General features: G+C 42.1%; 1 protein-coding gene across 6 annotated transcripts in view; it reads right to left on the bottom strand.

Annotated features, from left to right (window-relative positions):
* The window catches only part of LOC124776206 (leukocyte elastase inhibitor-like), a 208,841-nt gene that overhangs the window by 151,689 nt on the left and 35,837 nt on the right, over nucleotides 1-21,315 (bottom strand). For all 6 annotated transcript variants that reach the window (XM_047251050.1, XM_047251047.1, XM_047251052.1 and 3 more), the window contains exons 4-5: nucleotides 9,496-9,703; nucleotides 7,266-7,480 (exon numbers count right to left, since the gene is read on the bottom strand). In XM_047251050.1, the coding sequence (XP_047107006.1) occupies nucleotides 7,266-7,480; nucleotides 9,496-9,703 (423 nt within the window). The remainder of the gene's footprint in view (nucleotides 1-7,265; nucleotides 7,481-9,495; nucleotides 9,704-21,315) is intronic.

Raw genomic sequence — 21,315 nt, 5'->3', positions numbered from 1 at the left:
TCTCCTGTTTATCCCACGAACCCTGACTGCAAATTTACACTTCAGTCTGATTATTGGATCTGTTGTGCTACCATTCATGTACAGCATTCCATGGGGTGTTTTTCAACAGATTAACGATCGCCCACATACCGCTGTTCTAAACCAACTTGCTCTAAGGCGTGCGGATGTGTTACCAGGCCCGCTCGATCACCAGATCTATTCCAAATCGAGCGCATATGGGGCGTCATCGGAGGACAACTCCAACGTCACCCACAACCAGCTTTAACCGTCCCTGTACTGACGGACTAAGTCCGATAGCCATGGAACTTCATTCCACAAACTGACATCCGACACCTATACAACACAATACATGCACGTTTGCATACTTGTATTCTACATTCTCACGGTTAGACCGGTTACTAACGTGCCACATTTGCAGTGGATTATCTCGTGTTTACATTAGGCAGTAATCTTGTAATGTTAATCAGTTTAATATGCTACCTAGATAAATGTATACCACAAATTTCATTTCTCTACCTTAATTATTTTTTGGTGTTGCGATTTCTTTCCGTAAGTTTAGAACTACGAACACAGAAAAGTAGCAACCAAATTTTAAATACGCTAAAATTATTTTAATCAACCAGTTTGTTTCAAATATCTATAATCAGAATTAGTATTGCTACATCAACGCCGACCGGTGTGGCCAAACGGTTCTAGGCTCTTCAGTCTGGAACCGCGCGACCCCTACGGTCGCAGGTTCTAATCCTGCCTCTGGCATGGATGTGTGTGATGTCCTTAGGTTAGTTAGGTTTAAGTAGTTCTAAGTTCTAGGAGACTGATGACCTCAGATGTTAAGTCCCACAGTGCTCAGAGCCATTTGATTTTGAACCTACATGGACAACACTCGCGAAACGTTCGATTCTCTCGCCCTAAATTACCAATTTCCTTACGCAAGTGTCTGAGCCAAGTTCTTAAATGCAGCAAGTACTAGAACATAGAATAATATGTGTCATGAAGTGACCTATTTTCGGTTTTAAAAATAAACTACTAGCTTATCTACTGAAACAGTGGAAAATTTCTCTTTACTTCTCACTGAGACCATGCACAGCGCAACCTCGAGGCAGATTAAATACTATTACGAAAATCGTCATTGCTGCCTCCTTCATTTTTGTCTACACTCTCTCTTCCTTGTTACCGCACATTCGATTCAGTAATATAATTCTTATAATATTAGATATTGTACTAGAAAATCATTACCAGTGCGTATTCTTATGTATTGCCCTTAAGTGCTAAGTAAATTTACGTCTGCAGTATAAAACGGAAATTGTCTAGTCTGACAGAAGTCAGACCCATTCTGGTTCAAATGGCTCTGAGCACTATGGGACTTAACATCTATGGTCATCAGTCCCCTAGAACTTAGAACTACTTAAACCTAACTAACCTAAGGACAGCACACAAGACCCAGCCATCACGAGGCAGAGAAAATCCCTGACCCCGCCGGGAATGGAACCCGGGAACCCGGGCGTGGGAAGCGAGAACGCTACCGCACGACCACGAGATGCGAGACCCTTTCTGATGACGATAAACAGCCGTCAATTAAACCTTTCAATCGAAAATAAGAAGAAAGCAGCGTTGTAAATCAGTAACATTGTAAACTTTGGTGTAAATGTGCCTGAACACTTGTAAACATAAAACCAAAAATGGTTAAAATGGCTCTGGGCACTACGGGACTTAACATCTGAGGTCATCAATCCCCTAGACTTAGAATTACTTAAACCTAACTAACCTAAGGACATGACACACATCCATGCCCGAGGCACGATTCGAACCTGCGACCGTTGCAGCAGCGCGGTTCCGGACTGGAGCGCCTAGAACCGCTCTGCCACAGCGGCCGGCTAACAGAAAACCGCGCTCATACTCATTAAGTGTTCCTCGGAAGTACTTTGTAGCAGGAAATGCATTATCATGCGCGAATCTAAGCAGGTGAGTTTCGGGGTTCAACCATAGGATTGTTTTAATCTAGGGCAAAGATTTTCATAATTGAAAAATTCCTCCTTATTTGGCTGTTCGAAGAGCACGTCAAACATTAGCTCCCGCGACAGTCTGATGGGACGAATTAGTACAAATAGGAACAAGACCATGGCCTACCGGCTGCAATATGATCACGCCTAGTAAAACAATTTCATCTTCGTAGCGACTAACTACATGAAACAGCTGTCACAGTGGAGCATGAAGTTTGCTGTCACACAAGTGAATGACATTGTTGGACAGGTAATATGACACTAATGTCAAATTTCCGAATAGATGGCTCAATGAAAGCTGGTTATAGGACGGAAAATCAGAATATCTGAGCGAGTTAGGTCAATGTTAATTTCGCGGGGCGGACGCATTGAGTAACCTATTGTTAGTGTTATCAGTTATCAGCCCGCACGACTTTTCGATTTGAATAAAACAACGGTCCCAGAACTGACGACTGATGGTATTACCGTACACATGACAGAATTACCCACATCTACACCTATACACTACAAGCCACCTAATACTTAATGGGATGGTTGCTTGGGGTAATATTATGGCGGGTGAGAAGAACCGCTGGTGGAACGCACCCTTCTTTTTAGATCATCGGTCTTTCAAATTGTTTGATACTGCCCCTCTCTTGTGCTGATCTACTTTGTTAATAAAAGGCATATTGCGGATTCCATGGCTGTGTGTTATATAACAACCACCGTTCACTAAGATGTGTATTTTTAAACATTTCGTTATTTCATACCAGTATTGATTTCAAACCCCTGGATGATTCAACCCTTCTCTAAGGACACCATCGAGCTGCCACCTCAATGACAGTGACTGTACTGCTTTGTAGTGTGGCGCAAACTTATCAAGATACGACTGAATATAAGTAAGGCTGTATTATAGATAACTGCAGCACATACAAGTAGTTTAAGTGTGATATGAATATTGTGTGCAAGGCCATACAACATGAACAGAATGTGCCCAACATACTGCCCTGGGGCACTTCTACAAACGTCTACGACACTCTAAGGCAACGTACTTTGTCCTCCTTACTAAGATGTCATTTGGTTGCGGCTTTCGCTGGATACACCATACGCCCGATCTTTCGATAGTAAGCGTCTGTGTTGTTCTTAATCAAGTACTTTTCGGAAGTTAATAAAACAGGGAAATACTTGACTGTCTTGACCAATGGCTTTCAGCGCACATTGTGACTAAAGCGTGACGTAGATTTCACATTGTCAGAGTTTTTGGAGCCCATGCTGGTTTATATGGAGAAGGTCATTCTCGTCGAAATATGTTCCTAATACTTTCTAAGATTCCGCGGAAAATGCATGTCAACTACACTACTGGCCATTAAAATTGCTACACCACGAAGATGACGTGTTACAGACGCGAAATTTAACCGACAGGAAGAAGATGCTATGATATGCAAATGATCAGCTTTCAAGAGCATTCACATAAGATTGGCGCCGGTGGCGACGCCTACAACGTGCTGACATGAGGAAAGTTTCCAACCGATTTCTCATACACAAACAGCAGTTGACCGGCATTGCCTGGTGAAACGTTGTGATGCCTCGTGTAAGGAGGAGAAATGTGTACCATCACGTTTTCGACTTTGATAAAGGTCGGATTGTAGCCTATCGCGATTGCGGTTTATCGTATCGCGACATTGCTGCTCGTGTTGGTCGAAATCCAATGACTGTTTGCAGAATATTTAAAAGGTGGGTTCAGGAGGGTAATACGGAACGCCATGCTGGATCCCAACGGCTTCGTATCACTAGCAGTCGAGATGACAGGCATCTTATCCACATGGCTGTAACGGATCGTGCAACCACGTCTGGATCCCTGAGTCAACGGATGGGGACGTTTGCAAGACAACAACCAACTGCACGAACAGTTCGACGACGTTTGCAGTAGCATGGACTAACAGCTCGGAGACCGTCGCTGTGGTTACCCTTGACGCTGCATCACAGACAGCAGCGCCTGCGATGGTGTAATCGACGGCGAACCTGGGTGCACGAATGGCAAAACGTCATTTTTTCGGATGAATCCAGGATCTGTTTACAGCATCATGATGGTCGCATCGCCGGCCTGAGTGGCCGAGCGGTTCTAGGCGATACAGTCTGGAGCCGCACGACCGTTACGGTCGCAGGTTCGAATCCTGCCTCGGGCATGGATGTGTGTGATGTCCTTAGGATAGTTAGGTTTAAGTAGTTTTAAGTTCTAGGGGACTGATGACCTCAGAAGTTAAGTTCCATAGTGCTCAGAGCCATTTGAACCATTTTTTGATGGTCGCAACCGTGTTTGGCGACATCGCGGTGAGCGCACATTGGAAATATTGCCGTACCGGCGTATCACCCGGCGTGATGGTATGGAGTGCCATTGGTTACACCTCTCGATGACCTCTTGTTCGCATTTGCGGCATTTTGAACAGTGGACGTTACATTTCAAATGTGTTCCGACCCGTGGCTCTACCCTTCATTCGATCCCTGCGAAACCCTACATTTCAGCACGATAATGCACGACCGCCGACTGCTACCCTGGCCAGCACATTCTCCTGATCTCTCACCAACTGAAAACGTCTGGTCAATGGTGGCCGAGCAACTGGCTTGTCACAATACGCCAGTCACTACTCTTGATGAACTGTGGTATCGTGTTGAAGCTGCTTGGGCAGCTGCACCTGTACACGCCATCCAAGCGCTGTTGGCCTCAATGGCCAGGCGTATCAAGGCCGTTATTACGGCCAGAGGTGGTTGTTCTGGGTACTGATTTCTCACGATCTATGCACCCAAATTGCGTGAAAATGTAATCACATGTCAGTTCTAGTATAGTGTATTTGTCCAAAGAATACCCGTTTATCATCTGCATTTCTTCTTGGTGTAGCAATTTTAATGGCCAGTAGTGTCGATTGGTCGGTAGTTTTGTGGGTCACGTCCACTGCCCTTCTTGTTGGCTGCCGTGACATCTTCCTTCTTCCAACTGCTGCGCACGGATTTATGTTCGAGAGATTTACGACGTATTACAGTTAACGGTGAAGTTAACTCAGACACAGATTCAGTATAGAATCTGAAAGGATTCCATCGAGCCCTGGAACCTTTTCCTTCGTAAAGGTACATTTGAAAACAGAGTTCGGCATTACTGCTACCCTCAGTTTCAGTTTCTTGCGACCAATGGAAATTTCTGGTCTCAGGTCTTTTCTAAATACAGCAGCGTCAAGGGGTTTCCGACCTACTGACCTGATAATTCCTAAATGTTGGGAACAGAAGTGGTAAAGGATTTGAGGGTACTGAAGTGGTAACGAAGTATCTAAAGGAAGGTGAAAATTGAAATAAGAGAGTTTGTAACGATAAAGTAAGGGAAAGAATTACGGCTTTGTAGTGGGAATGAGGGAGGAGAAATATTCCTTGAATTTTACAAAATATTCAAGCTCGCAATTGTAAATCGTTGTTAAAGAATCACAACAGAAGGAAGCATACCTGAAAAAGACCTGGAGACTCGGGAAGATACCAACTGGACTACATAATTGTGGGAGAGAGATTGCAAAATAAGATGCTGAACACATATTATACTCAGGAGCAGATAGACTCAGATCACAATTTAGTGATGAGAAAAGTGTACTGAATTAGAATCGTGTAAAGAAGTGGAATGTAGATATACTGAGGATTGATGATGTGCCTGAGAATGGAAATACTGTGATACGAAATTCTCAACAATAACAAAAAAAATTTTAGCTTTAGCGAAAGCTGACAATGATGCTACATGTACAGTATCCAAGAAGCAACCGTAAGAATGGCACAGTAAGAGAGAAGTGCTCATATTAAAAATGTATAAGGCAGGAATTCTCAGGGATTAAAATTTAGAGTGGAAGGACATCACTAATAATATTTTATTATGACATTGCTAACCTCATGGAAAAGAGGAATAAATGAATGTTACCATGGAGGCTGATTAAGGGAGTAATTATGTTCTTTCAATTTTTATTTTGTTACGTAGCAATCACATATGAGGTTGACAATGCCGGCAACTGGCTCATGCTATAACTGCTTGCAGCATGTACCTATAGCCCTAAAGTGACCACTGGCTGGTCGAAATGAGTTCCACGCTTTGTGAAATCCTAATGTGACTGTGTTGTAAGAACAAAAAAAAGTTCAATAAAATAAAAGAATACAAAATGAGGGATAATTGCAGGAGCTGTTGATGGGAATGAACATTGAAATGAGCGCTCAATATGGAATTATAGTAAACTAAAGTAAGGCGAAAATAATGACTAGCAGAAGAAAAGTTAGCGATAAAATTAACATCAAAATTGGGGATCAAATAGTAACGTAAAAGCAATTTGTTACCGGCGAAACAACGCATGACGTGCATTATAAACAAGGTTTTAGAAGCAGTCTAGAACAGGCAAAAAAACGTTTCTCGATAAAAGAAATTTATTAGTATCAAACATAGGCCTTAATTTAGGTGAGAAATTTCTGAGAATACACATCTGGAGCGTAGCATTGTTTGGAAGTATATCATGGACTGTGCGAAACCCGGAAAACCGAACTATTTTACATGTTTTGTTACGGAGGAAGGTTGAAAATGAAATGACTAATGTAAGAAATGAAGCTGTCTTCCGCAAAATCCGAGAGGAAATACACACGGGGTAAACATTGACTAGAAGACGGGACAAGGTGATACTACATGTGTTAAGACATCAGGGTATAGCTTCCATGGTACTACAAGAATCACTAGAGTGAAAATCTCTTGGTAAATACAGAGATTGGAACGTATCCAAGAATCAAGTTCTTTGAACGTAAATTCTACTCTGAGGTGAAGCGATTGGCATAGAAGATGAAAGTCATGGCGGGCTATACAAAATATTTCTGGAGATTGATGCAAGAGAAAATTTATAATGTTACGGGCTCCAGAAGACCACCAGACAGAATGACAACACGCCACATCGTTCTAGCACGCTATCTCTCTTTCCGGTCTCCATTAGTATGGCACGTTTCCATACCTTGTATAAGAAAACAAGTTTCAAAAAATATCTTCTTCTTTTGATGCCACGCACAACCAGGCAAAGCAATAGCTGCAGCATGAGCACATAGAAAATATTATCTTTATTGGTGTTAATCAGGGTGTATACATTTCACTCTATACACTTTTCTTCCTCCCCAAAATTGTCCCTTATTTAATATACGACTATTTGCTCCTGAATTAGTTTCATCTCTTTTCGTGTTCATGTTAGCTTTACAATCAGTCATCAACAGTCACTATCGTCGCAACAGTACCTTATAAGGAAGCAGAAGAGCTTGACAGTTTAAATCATTTATCTCCGTGTACTTGAATTCTTCCTCGAGGAACATCATGTCCACATTCTTTGATTGTCCAACAGCTGAGTGAAAAGGTAAAGGTGAGGTTCTATCCTCTTCAAACTTTTTGAGCCAGTCCCCTTTGAAGTATATGGCATTGACCAGTACCATCCGAGTTAAGTCGGTCAAGATACCTGAAAAGAAAGAACTGTTAGCAGTAAGCAATCTTTTTTACACATCCACGCAGCAAACGTAAATAGTCAAATCTTCTGTGAGATTTTTCTATGATTATGAGTGAATTTTAACAATGACTCCAGACTTGGTTGATATCAATACAAGGATCACCAATTATAACAGTATTTAGTCAGAGCAAGTAGTTTAGCAAGTAGCTCTTGTAATCTTATATCAGCGCGTCCCATACTCATCAGATGATACAGAATTATGACCATCAAGTGAACATGTAAACTCCGTTTATCAACCACGTGGCTCACTAAACTTATCAATATATAAATTCACAATTAACTATAACGGCATGGGGCGGTGTGCGAGTTGGGGGGAGGAGGGAGGCAGAGCTGCTGTTCCTTCCGCACAATTCAAACGACAACACTGATGTGGTATGTGGGTCGTCGAAGTTAAAATGTAACAAGGCTGGTGGAAATACGCGAGAAATCAGCGGCGCAACTGCTGGGTACACACGAAAACTGATAGTCTAGATGTGCAATAGGTTTGGCGATTGAAGAAAAAAGAACGTCAAGGAAGCCTATCTTTTAAAGGACCATCGGTGCTAGGTCATCAACAGACGGAAGACAATATTTGTTGGACAAATATGAAGAAGGAACTAGGTGTGTGAGTTGTTAAATGAATTGTCTCAGCATGAATTGTCTCAGCATGTTCCTGAAATGATTTGTTCGATGACTCCTGCTGATCGACCCACGGAGCAGTTTGAGGCAGCCGAGCGCCCAGTTCGACAGTGGCTACCACAAAGTCGCCAATCTCTGCAGAACTTTGATATCTGGTAAATATCTGACTGAATATTTGTTCCGATTTTTCCACGCAACGCCTCGTCTGAGATAACTGCATCATCTGCGAAAAGTCTGAAGTTACTGTTAACATTGTCTGCAATGTCATTAATATATAACATGTAGAATACCAGCACACCTACCAAGGGACGCCTGAAGCTACTTGTAGAATTGTCGATGGAAATGCGTCCTTCCTATACAGAAGTGTGCAGTCACAATTTTTACTTGGTATCTCTTACGATTATACGTCCAATAATAAATGTAAATGTGGTGCCGAGTAAAATGCTTTTCGTATCGCAGGAAATACTAAATTCACTTGATGGCCTTCATCCCTGGTTTTCAGAATGCAATGTGAGAAAAGCGCGAGTTGGGTCTCACACGACCAATTCTTTCATTCTGTTTGAAATATCTCATTCTGTTTGAGCTCAGAATATGTTGTAATACTCTACAACAGATATATGTCAAAAGTATTGGACGGTAATTTTTGAGACCGATGACCTCGCAGTTTGGTCTCCTCCCCGAATCAACTCACGGTAATTTTGTAGATCACTTCCACTATGCTGCTTGTAGACGGGTTTGACCAGCTCGTCCTACCAACTATAAGGTCAAAATTTTTTGTTCGATGGATATAATGTACATTTTACTTAAAACAGGGACTAATGCAGCCGCAAGTTCACTATAGATTCGGACAGGGATGCTGTCGGGTCCTTAGATAGATTTCAGATTTTTCTCGGCGCCCGTGGCACTAATGCCTCTGTCAATCTTTGAAGTGGTGCGAGAATTAAGGTGAGACAATACTGCAGGATTTTCCTTTGCAAAGGTAGTTTCGTAAACTAAGTTAATAACAACAGAGGTGAATTACCTTCCGCCAAGTCACTCAATTACGACGTTGATGACTCATTTACAGCGCCACTGCGTTACTGTCGTCAGTCTATACAAATCAGTGGTTGTGCTGACAAACGCAACAAATGAAAAATAAGGGAAGAATCATGATTATCCCATAGCATAGGCAATGTATGAAATGGGCTAAGAATTTATGACGTTGAACAACTGTCAAAGTTCTTGTCTGAGACGAATTTTAAGGCAGCCTGTATAATTTATCTAAAAGGTTAGCGGAAATATTTTCTTCATCTGGTACTAATTACGAGTGATGTCTTTATTATATTATAATGACCATAATTTGTGCTCACCAGGTGGAATTATGTCTTTTATTTTATTATTTGTCTTCTTCTCCACCCAGTCATTTATTGTTTTCCTTGCTTGTGGTTCTTGCAGGAAATCAACTTCTTCTATTCCAGCCTTGAATCTAGTTGCTGACTGATTAAACCCTTCTTTAATGCCATAACCAGCTTTCAGAAATATTCTGTTCGCTATGTCAAGCAGCACATCGTTGTTGTCCTGAAACATTGTTCAAACGATATTAAAACAACAGCACAAAGAATTTCTTTCTCACCATACACATAATAAAGTACACGTCGCACTATCTTACATTAAAGACAGAAGAACTAAATCATAGAGCTATTGCATCAAACCTACAGTGGAATGTGTACATGCTGCCCAATTCTAGAACTCATTGCGAGTTCTAAAATATTGACTTTCTTCATAAAAAAAACCTATAAAGTTACGGCGAGTGAGTGAAAAATAACTACGGTTAAAGCTCCGTTTGTTGTATGAACTGTATTTGGTACTTTGGATTCAGTGAGCTCATTTTATTGAGTAATTTTAACTTTTATTTATTTACTAGTTTTTAACATCATGTTATTGACCTTCAGTGAACTAACCTAGGGGAAAGTACACGATTGTGATCACAGAATGCTGGAGAAAATGAGTGGCAAATGAGCACAATGATACGAAAATTTGCCAGTAAATTTCGAAGTAACATTTCGTGAGTTTATATTGCCGAATGCAGTTCACGATAACACTTCACAACGATCGAGGAGATCATGTTTAAATACAGACCAATGCGGCTCAAAGAAATGCTGCAATAAGAGTTAAGTCAAACAGAAGTTTCTTATTGAATTCTAACATATCCTCGTGTTACAGATTTCGTTGTTCGAACAGGGCCTTAGAATTACTGAAATAGGTTTTACAAGCTAAATCTCCCAATAACTTCTTCGAAATTAGAGTAACCCTCCATTTTGGATCAATCACCCAGTGAGTCTTTTGCAGGATTGCTTGACACTCTTTGTAGTCATATGTACAAATATTTTCGTTCAGCGTTGTATAGATGTGTTTCCCAGTTGGTGCAGTGAGTAGAATTTCGCATTAGAATACTCTAGTTCAGAGTTCGATTCTGGATCTAGGCGTATTTCCTTTTATTTTCTTGTTTTGATACATATCCTACAACTGCAGCTTCTGTAAAGAACAGAACTATCACTAATACTCGTTTTGTATATAAAACTGCCATTTCCTGCTGGCAGTTACTTTATTTATGCCATACGCATTTCGCCTTCTCCTGTTCTGAGAAATCATCAGTGGGATCTATAACGATACAGTTTCGTTAGTTATAGATTATCAAACAGTTCACTTCGCGATTTTTTGTAAATAAAAAAATAATTACAGAGGATGATAGAGTTGACCTTTTTTTGGGGGGGCGGGGGGGGGGGGGGGGAGTGGCAGGTGTACTAGCTGTTAGCGAGAGGCTGAAAACTTTGGTGACAGCTGTTTTGACTTTTCGTTTCAGCATTCTGTGGAGGGGTTCATGGATGAGTGAGTGTAAAGATGTTGGGTTCTATTATTATTATTACACTGCACAATATTATTATATTAATACTTTTTGTGAACGTTACACTATTATTTTATCTATTAGTGTAAATAATGAATTGCTTGGCATGTGTACTTGGTCATTCAACAGGATTTTCCCTTCTGCTTTGGTTTTATGTATGTGGTAAATTTCTTGCATGGTCAGGAGGTGTTTTTTATTGTTGATTCTAATTATTTTCGTGTCATATTCTCAGGTGGTTGGTTTGTGGTCACTTTCTCTTAGGTGTTCTGCAAATGTAGAGTGGTTTGTCCCATATTTCCAGGCTCCCTCTCTCTCTCTCTCACTCATTCACACACACGGTATAAACATCATAAATAGTAGAAGTTAGTAATGAACACATACTTCGTTAGGTTGGCAACAAATAGGTAAACATACCAAAGAAGATGAAACACGTAATGGAGTCGCAATATTTACGCTGTGAAAAGCGGTGTACGACGAAATAGTTGTATCGAGTGACAAAAGAACAATAGTCCACCACAAAAAAGAGTGAGAAACATGGTGATCAGTGTGTGGAACGCGAGAACACAAAGATGTGATTATATGGCAGTGATAAAAGTGGTAGTGCGACCTCCGGACCAGATGTAAGGAAACGCAGATCAGAAAATCGTAAGTAATTACTTTTTTTTTTACAAAAAATCGCGAAGTGAAATGTTTGATAACCTGTAACTAACAAAACTGTATCGTTGTAGATTCCACTGATGATGCCTTGGAACAGGAGAAGGCGAAACGCGTATGGGATAAATAAAGTAACTAGCAGCGGGAAAAGGCAGTTTTATTTGGAAAACAAGTATTTATATGCTTGCTGCTGAGGTCGACCACACAAACAAACTTGAGAACTATTACTGCCCCGATATTTCAGAAAAATTCATGGGGAGTAATGATTTGTTAAAAATAATTTACCTGTCTTTGGACAGAAATGGCTACAAAACTCATCAATGTTGAGATTTAAACATTCACACTGAATTTATTATCAGTGAAAGCATACCTTTCATGAAACGTGTATGCTCTTCAAAGCAAATGCTCAATGCGACCTCCCTGCACCTCCAAAAACTTAGCGACTGGCTTCATTACGCTTCTTTGAACTCTTTGCAGCATAGCTGCGTCCATATTTACAAGAGTTCTTGCAAATTCATCAGCAGAGCAGAATAGACGTGCTTCTTCAAGAATCCCCACAGGATGAAATCCAGCGATCGATATCAGGAACAAGCGGAGGCCTTAAAATTTCCAGCACTGATCTGTTTCTCAAAAAAATCTCGCATTTCTTCCATTGTGCACCATCACACTGGAACCGCAACCCCGGCTGAACGTGAAGTGCAATATCGTCTAGTGATTCAAGCAAACTGTTAGAAATACTTGATTGTCCTGATCTATACATTGATGCTAAAGTGGGCCCGACGTCTAAAGTTACAGCTGACATGTGGGTTAACTAGACACCAATGGTGGGCGTTGTAGATACTGAAGAGACCATCACACAGCTTCATCAGGTCGTATTATAATTTTTAGGAAGCTGTCGTTAGCTTCCTGTTGTTGTTGGAATCATTTACAAAACTGCATACGTAGGACGCAGTCTTCAGGATGCTGAATCACTTTAATGAATATGATTTGGGTGCAGTCCTTCTTCTTGCACACGTCAGTGCTCATGTGTTGTTGCGTGACCTATACTTCGTTGGCGTTCTTTGGGCATAGCTTCTAGAATGACTTCCTCGTTAGCTAGAGTGCGATGAAATACATTTTTCTCTGGATGACGTCGAACTGGATACCTAGCAGCACGTTCATGTGCGACGACTCCATCCCTTTTGTCAGATGCATTAGGGATCAAAAGCATTCAGAGTTTGTGATTGATATGCTGTAAGTAGGCTGTTTAGGTTTTTATATTGGTAACGCCACGTAGCGCTCTGTATGAAAATCACTGGCTGTGCTGTGTGCAGTCTGGCTGGTATGCATTGTTGTTGGCTATTGTAGTGTTGGGCAGTTGGCTGTTAACAGCGCGTGGCGTTGCGCAGTGGTGGATGTGGGGAGTTAGATGGCGAAGTTTTGAGAGCGGATGATCTGGACAGAGACAGTAAATTTGTAAGACTGGGTATCATGAACTGATATATATATATATATATATATATATATATATATATATATATATATATATATTATGACTTTTGAACACTATTAAGGTAAATACATTGTTTGTTCTCTATCAAAATCTTTCATTTGCTAACTATGCCTATCAGTAGTTAGTGCCTTCAGTAGTTTGAATCTTTTATGCAGCTTGCAGTAGTGGCGCTCGCTGTATTGCAGTAGCTTGAGTAACGAAGATTTTTGTGGGGTAAGTGATTTGTGAAAGGTAATGTTAGTCAGGGCCATTCTTTTGTAGGGATTATTGAAAGTCAGATTGTGTTGCGCTAAAAATATTGTGTGTCAGTTTAAGCACAGTCATGTACAATTTTTCTAAGGGGACGTTTCATAGTGTTATCTCGTCAATATCCTTACTGTAATCAGTCAGCGGAAATTAGTGTGCTCCTTTCCTTGTGCTTGTTATTATGGTTACTTTGTATGTTTCAGAAACGTTAAAACATTAGATGAAAGATTTTGATAGAGAACAAACAATGTATTTACCTTAATAGTGTTCAAAAGTCATAATATATATATCAGTTCAGTTCAGTTCATGATATCCAGTCTTACAAATTTTCTGTCTCTGTCCAGATCATCCGCTCTCAAAACTCCGCCATCTCACTCCCCACATCCACCACTGCTGGCGGTTCACCTCCAACTGCGCAACGCTACGCGTTGTCAACAGCCAACTGCCCAACACTACAATAGCCAACAACAATGCAAACCAGCCACAGACTGCACATAGCACAGTCAGTGATTTTCATACAGAGCGCTACGTGGCGTTACCAATGGTTCAAAAATGGTTCAAATGTCTCTGAGCACTATGGGACTCAACTGCTGAGGTCATTAGTCCCCTAGAACTTAGAACTAGTTAAACCTAACTAACCTAAGGACATCACAAACATCCATGCCCCAGGCAGGATTCGAACCTGCGACCGTAGCGGTCTTGCGGTTCCAGACTGCAGCGCCTTTAACCGCACGGCCACTTCGGCCGGCGCGTTACCAATATAAAAACCTAAACAGCCTACTTACAATACTACTGTTCACGCTGTTTGACGAGAAATTCAAGAGGGAAGTACGATACAACCGTACAGCGGAGTACTTTAACTGTGCGTTACTTTGTTCCCAGCTGTTGACTATTTGTAGAAAAGCCTGTAAACCCTTCACTCGTCGAAATGAGCTGTTGATCCAAACACACACCTGTTCTCTAAAGCCGTCGGCGTATGGGACAAGGCAGCTAACGTTAAAACCATACAGTTCGTTCACGAAAACGGACGCACATAGAATTCATATGCCAGCTCTATTAAAACACACATTTTCTTTCTTGACATATGCTAGTCATGTTGATCTGTCTGCGGTATACACAAATAAAAACTTCAGTAACTGTGAACATGTAATAATACAAAAATGAAAGATATATCCACTCAGGAAGGTCATCAGCTTACAAAAATTCACCAAATCGAAAAACTCACTCCTTGCAGAGCGTGCACTTATATTCGCATGACGTCAGATATTACAGAAATTCTTTTATTAACTTCATACAAACTTCCCGCAACGTTTTAGAAAACGATAAGGGGGTAAAAAAAGTTTGGCACAAGTGGGACACGAACCCTCAGTTCTGTATCGTGGCACCTTAATCAATTATGCTACACTGTGTGATGAAAAGTATGTGGACACTCCCAAAAACATACATTTTTCACATTAGGTGCATTGTGCTGCCACCTACTACCAGGTACTCCATATCAGCCACCTCAGTAGACATTAGGCATCGTGAGAGAGCAGAATGGGGCGCTCCACGGAACTCACGGACTTCGAACGTGCTCAGGTGATTGCGTGTCACATGTGTCATACGTCTCTACGCGAGATTTCCACACTCGTAATTGTCCCTAGGTCCACGGTTTCCGATGTGATAGTGAAGTGGAAACGTGAAAGGACATGTACAGCACAAAAGCGTTCAGGGCGACCTCGTCTGTTTACTGACAGAGACCGCCGACAGTTGAAGATGGTCGTAATGTGCCATAGGCAGACATATATCTAGACCATCACAGAGGAATTCCAAACTGCATCAGGATCCACTGCAAGTACTGCGACAGTTGGGCGGTAGATGAGAAAACTTGGATTTCATGATCGAGCGGCTGCTCATAAGCCACACATCACGCCGGTAAATGCCAAGCGACGCCTCGCTTGGTGTACGGAGCGTAAACATTGGACGATTGAACAGTAGAAAAACGTTGTTTGGAGTGACGAGTCACGGTACAATGTGACGATCTGATGGCAGGGTGTTGGTATGGCGATTGCCCGGTGAACGTCATCTGCCAGCGTGTGTAGTGCCAACAGTAAAAGTCAGAGGCGGTGGTGTTATGGTGTAGTCGTGTTTTTCATGGAGAGGGCGCACGCCCCTTGTTGCTTTGCATGGCACCATCACACCACAGGCCTACATAGTTGTTTTAAGCACCTTTTCGCTTCCCACCGTTGAAGAGCAAATCGGGGACGGCGACTGCATCGTTCAACACGATCGAGCATCTATTCATAATGCACGGCCTGTGGCAGAGTGGTTATACGATAATAACATCCCTGTAATGGACTGGCCTGCACAGAGGTCTGGCCTGAATCCTATAGGACACCTTTGGGGTGTTTTGGGAACACCGACTTCGTGCCAGGCCTCACCGACCGACATCGATACCTCTCCTCAGTGCAGCACTTCGTGAAGAATGGGCTACCATTCCCCAAGAAACCTTGCAGCACGTGATTGAACGTATGCCTGCGAGAGTGGAAGCTGTCATCAAGGCTAATAAGGGTGGGCCAACACCATATTGAATTCCAGCATTACTGATGGAGGGCGCCACGAACCTGTAAGTCATTTTCAGCCATATGCCCGGATACTTTTGATCACGTAGTATGTGTTAGAACTCAACTGCTTTTGATTTCGTACTTATATTACAAGTTTCAATCGCCGAAATGTTATTGATATTTAATAATAACAAATTCTAACAAGAACGAAATGTTTTCATGACTTTTCAATGGGGCGTTGCTATAAAATGGTTTACCCTCATACTCTCGCTAGTTATGACACGAAAGAAACTAATTACAAAACTTCTTTAACAGCCAATATGAAATTCCTCGTTGTTTTAATGCAACAAAGCGTACCAATAACGATTCGTTCTCGAGACATTCGTTTTCATTTGACAGCCCTTTAAAATCAGTAGTCATATGATAACAGTAAAAATGGTAATAGAGTTTTGAAATTATCTGTGAAGTGGGTTGCTAGTTGTACTGATGACACCCTAAGCAAGTGTAATAGTACTGAAAGTGGTACATATGGTAGTTGATACTAATCGATAGTACCAATGGGCGGAAAGTAGGCTGGAATGTAGGCTCGGATGTAGTGCAGATCCCTGCACTCAAATGATGCGAGTATGCGATGCACATTACTGCAGGGGAACTACCAAGGATAAAATAATCACGAGTAGAACAAAAATGAGAGGAGAGGAGTCTTTTCTTTTTACGGTGAAGGAAGGGATGTAACTGAAGAAAAGCGAAGCAATGGTGGCAATGGACAGGAAAGCGTGGAGGCGTTTAGTGTGTGGAAAAGAACGGAGTTAAAGTTTAAAGCCTGAATATGTGTTTGAAATTGACATAATACAAATGATTGTACTCTTATTTCTGTGTTAACATCAAATTGTTCCATTGGGCAAGGACTGCTGTACTTGCTGTGAAACAATTAAGGAGCCAGATACTATATCACACAGTATAAAATTAGAATAATCGAACCCTAATAGAGCATTCGAACTCGAGTGCTCTGACGCAAAACGCTGCTGAGTGCTCAAGATGTGCCGCATTTTGAATGAGAATAATTTTCTTTCTCGCGATTGGAATGTTTCCCATATGCCTTTCTTTGACGCTGATTTTCCACCGAAAGCGTGCAAGGGACGAAATTTTGTTACATACATTATCTTATGTACTGTTAAAATTCGAGGAATAGCCCTGTGGAAATCTGAGTATGCTAATGTTGATTCTGCGCTCTGGAACCATCGTGCGCATGATTACTGGTCGTAAGTCAGTAAGTCAGTTCTGAAGCTTCCACCGATAACTCTCTGGGAGTAAATGTGGCGTACATCAACGATGCAACATAGCTGTCTACTAGGAAAGTAGACAGGTGATGGTCTTACTGTGCAAGAATCAATGAACTCTTAAGGTCATTTCAAGAGGCGCTTACGATAATTTTACTTTATGAAGTGTGGCGGCCAAAGATGGGGCAAAAAATATTGTGCAGCTAGAAAAATTTGAAATGAATTAAGCGAGTCGGCGTTTATGAAATTAAATGATGACGTATAGCGCAGTAAAGCGTGGTAAAGAGAAAGGAAACTGACGAAAGTCTACAATATTAAGAAGCCCTAAAGCCACATGCAAAGAGAAGTCTGGGGATGCTAGGATAGACTGAGATCAGTTCTTTTATGTATGTAAATAATATTTCGAGTTAGCGCCTCGCGGTTCTAGGCGCTCAGTCCGGAACCGCGCGACTGCAACGGTCGTAGGTTCGAATCCTGCCTTGGGCATGGATGTGTGTGATGTCCTTAGGTTAGTTCGGTTTAAGTAGTTCTAAGTTCGAGGGGACTGATGACCGCAGATGTTAAGTCCCATAGTGCTCAGAGCCATTTTTAGTTAGCGCCTACATGTTTTTCAGGGGTATGAGCAAAGGTGAATTACTAGACAGAGAAATTACACGAGAGACAATCTGTTTCACCAGTATTGCTTAATACACCGCTTAAGGAAATCCACCGTTGAATGAAGAGAAATGGGAATGTGCAAAGCTGAGTTGGAGATCCCATGTGTAATACTGTGTAGATGACATTGCAGTTCTGGCAGAAAATGAAGCTGCGATGACAGAGGCAGCAACATACCTAGCCCAAAATAAAAATAGCACTAAAAACAACATATTAATGATTGGTACTTTACGGAGGAATCGTGCAGCGAGGCTCCTGCAAGTTGGGGATTTGATAAGGGTTAGTGAGGAGAAACACCTGGTCAACAACATCAACTTATAACTAGAAATTTAAAAAATGCTGTTATTAGTACATACAAATGTAACCTGTTTGAAATAAACTGTGTCAACTCACAACAACCCCCCGCCCAGCAAAATTCAGAGATTCAGAGAAAAAGACATACCGTCAAATGGCACTCCTACGCTGCCGTATGGAGCTGACAGATTGAGTACCAGAAAGTTAGCCGACAAAAGATTTAATTTTCGAAAGCAAATTCTCCGTTATGACCTTTTCCCCACTACATACACCTCATGGATGAGGTCTCTCTTCTGCTCCAAAAATTCATGACAGTGGAAACCGATGAGATATCGTCATCAAATTTGTACTGTACACTCATTGGTTTGCTAAGTTTTTAATCATAATGCATTTGTGTATATTTTAGATGTCCTGTTGATGGATGAGATACAGTGAAACGAACTCTTCAGGGGAAGTCACACTATATATTCTGATGTACTGAAACAGATATGGGAGATGTAGGCTCAGCAAGAACACACAACTACGTACTGATGACATCCACCGTCACTTCCTTACGTGGCGCAATAAATATGAGGAGACTGGAATAGTATTGGAGAAAGGAAGAGTGGGCTATCAAGAAAATATGAGGAAAACATCGTTCGTGTAAGATCTTCCAGAAGTCTATCCGTGTCGCTCTCCAACGTTTACACTTGCCACGTAAATTAATTTGCCGTTCTACGCTTACGAAGTGCAATTGCTGTAGGAGTCACAAGGTAAACCAAAATTACAAGATTTTCCAGATAACATGCTGTAACGACTGTCTGCGGCTGAAACAACTGTCACCAGAATTAGTTTCAGTGGTGAGTCAACCTTTCATCTTTCAGGGAAGCTGAATATATACAACGCGAGAACATGGGGGTCATAAAACCCACGTGTGTCAACGGAACTTCTGAGAGATAGTCCAAAGGCGAATGTGTGGCGTGGCATCGTGTGTAATCGCGTCATTAGTCCATTTTTCTTCGGAGAGACATCAATAAAAAATATGTTTGCCTGGACCTGTAAACTGAATATGTACGCTGAAGCGCCAAAGAAACTAGTACAGGCGTGCGTATTCACATACAGAGATACGTAAACAGGTAGAAAACGGCGCTGCGGCCGGCAACAAGTGTATGGCGCAGTTGTTCGATCCGTTTCTGCTGCTACAATGGCAGGTTATCTAGATTTAAGTGAGTTTAAACGTGGTACTACAGTCGGCGCACGAGCGATGGGACGCAGTATATCCGACCGAGCGAGGTGGCGCAGTGGTTAGCACACTGGACTCGCATTCGGGAGGACGACGGTTCAATCCCGTCTCGAGCCATCCTGATTTAGGTGTTCCGTGATTTCCCTAAATCGTTTCAGGCAAATGTCGGGATGGTTCCTTTGAAAGGGCACGGCCGATTTCCTTCCCAATCCTTCCCTAACCCGAGCTTGCGCTCCGTCTCTAATGACCTCGTTGTCGACGGGACGTTAAACACTAACCACCGCCGTCACCAGTATATCCGAGGTAGCGATGAAGTGGGGATTTTCCGGTACGACCATTTAACGAGTGTACCGTGAATATCAGGAATTCGGTAGAACATCAAATCTCCGGCGTCGCTGCGGCCGGAAAAAGATCCTACAAGAAAGGGACCAAAGACGACCGAAGAGAATCATTCGAAGTGACAAAAGTGCAACCCTTTAGCAAACTGTTGCAAATTTCAGTACTGGTGCATCAATAAGAGTCAGCGTGCGAACCATTCAACGAAACATCATCGATATGGCTTTCGGAGCCAAAGGCTCACTCGTGTACGCTTGTTGACTGCACGACACAAACCTTACGCTTCGCCTGGGCCTGTCAACGCGGACATTGGATTGTTGATGACTGGGAACATATTGCCCGGTCGGACGAGTCTCGTTTCAAATTGTGTCGAACGGATGGACGTGTACGGCGGGTATGGAGACGACCTCATGAATTCATGGACCCTGCATGTCAGCAGGGAACTGTTCAAGCTGGTGGAGGCTCTGTAATGGTGTGGGGCGTGTGTATTGGAGTGATATGGGACCTCTGAAACGTCTATATACGACTCTGACAGGTGGCAAGTGCGTAAGCATCCTACCGGATCACCTGGATCAATTCATGTCCGTTTTGCTTTCTGACACACGTGGGCAATTCCAGTAGGACAATGCGACAACCCATACGAGCACAATTGCTACTGAGTGGTTCCAGGAATACTCTTCTGAATTTAAACACTTCCGCTGGCCACCATTTTTCCAGACGTGAGCATTATTGAGCATATCTCTGGTACCTCACAACGTGCTTTTCAGAAACGGTCTCAACCCCCTCGTATTCTTAAGGATATTCGGACAGCCCTGCAGGATTCATTGTGTCAGTTCCCTTCAGCACTACTTCAGATATTAGTCGAGTCCATGCCACGTCATGTTGCTCGCGGGACCCCTACACAATACTACACAGGTGTACCAGCTTCTTTGGCTCTTCAGCGTAGCACTACAGGACCATGACTTTCCGGTAAGGTGCTTCACCATCACATTGTGGATTACATGTGAGTGAATTCCCAATTAAAACTTTCCAGTGTCATGGGTTGGAAAGGTGGCTTACAGCCAAGGCCACCACCTTCATCATATATCACTGGCTTTGACAAATATATGGGACATCACTCATCTCAAGCAGAGGATTACTTATGTCTTTGCCAACAACGATGTGGGGCTGTTACAGCTGAAGTAGTAAGAAAACGGCTACCGTCTTGATGTACTTTGTGCAGCTAATTCTACCAACATAAATACATATTAATTGGAGCAAAAAAAAAAGACTTAAATACAGGGCTATTACAAATGATTGAAGCGATTTCATAAATTCACTGTAGCTCCATTCATTGACATATGGTCACGACACACTACAGATACGTAGAAAAACTCATAAAGTTTTGTTCGGCTGAAGCCGCACTTCAGGTTTCTGCCGCCAGAGCGCTCGAGAGCGCAGTGAGACAAAATGGCAACAGGAGCCGAGAAAGCGTATGTCATGCTTGAAATGCACTCACATCAGTCACTCATAACAGCGCAACGACACTTCAGGACGAAGTTCTACAAAGATCCACCAACTGCTA

This window comes from Schistocerca piceifrons, chromosome 2, assembly GCF_021461385.2.
Source record: "Schistocerca piceifrons isolate TAMUIC-IGC-003096 chromosome 2, iqSchPice1.1, whole genome shotgun sequence".
Taxonomy (NCBI): Eukaryota; Metazoa; Arthropoda; class Insecta; order Orthoptera; family Acrididae; genus Schistocerca; species Schistocerca piceifrons.
This window is presented reverse-complemented; position numbering and strand designations above follow the sequence as displayed.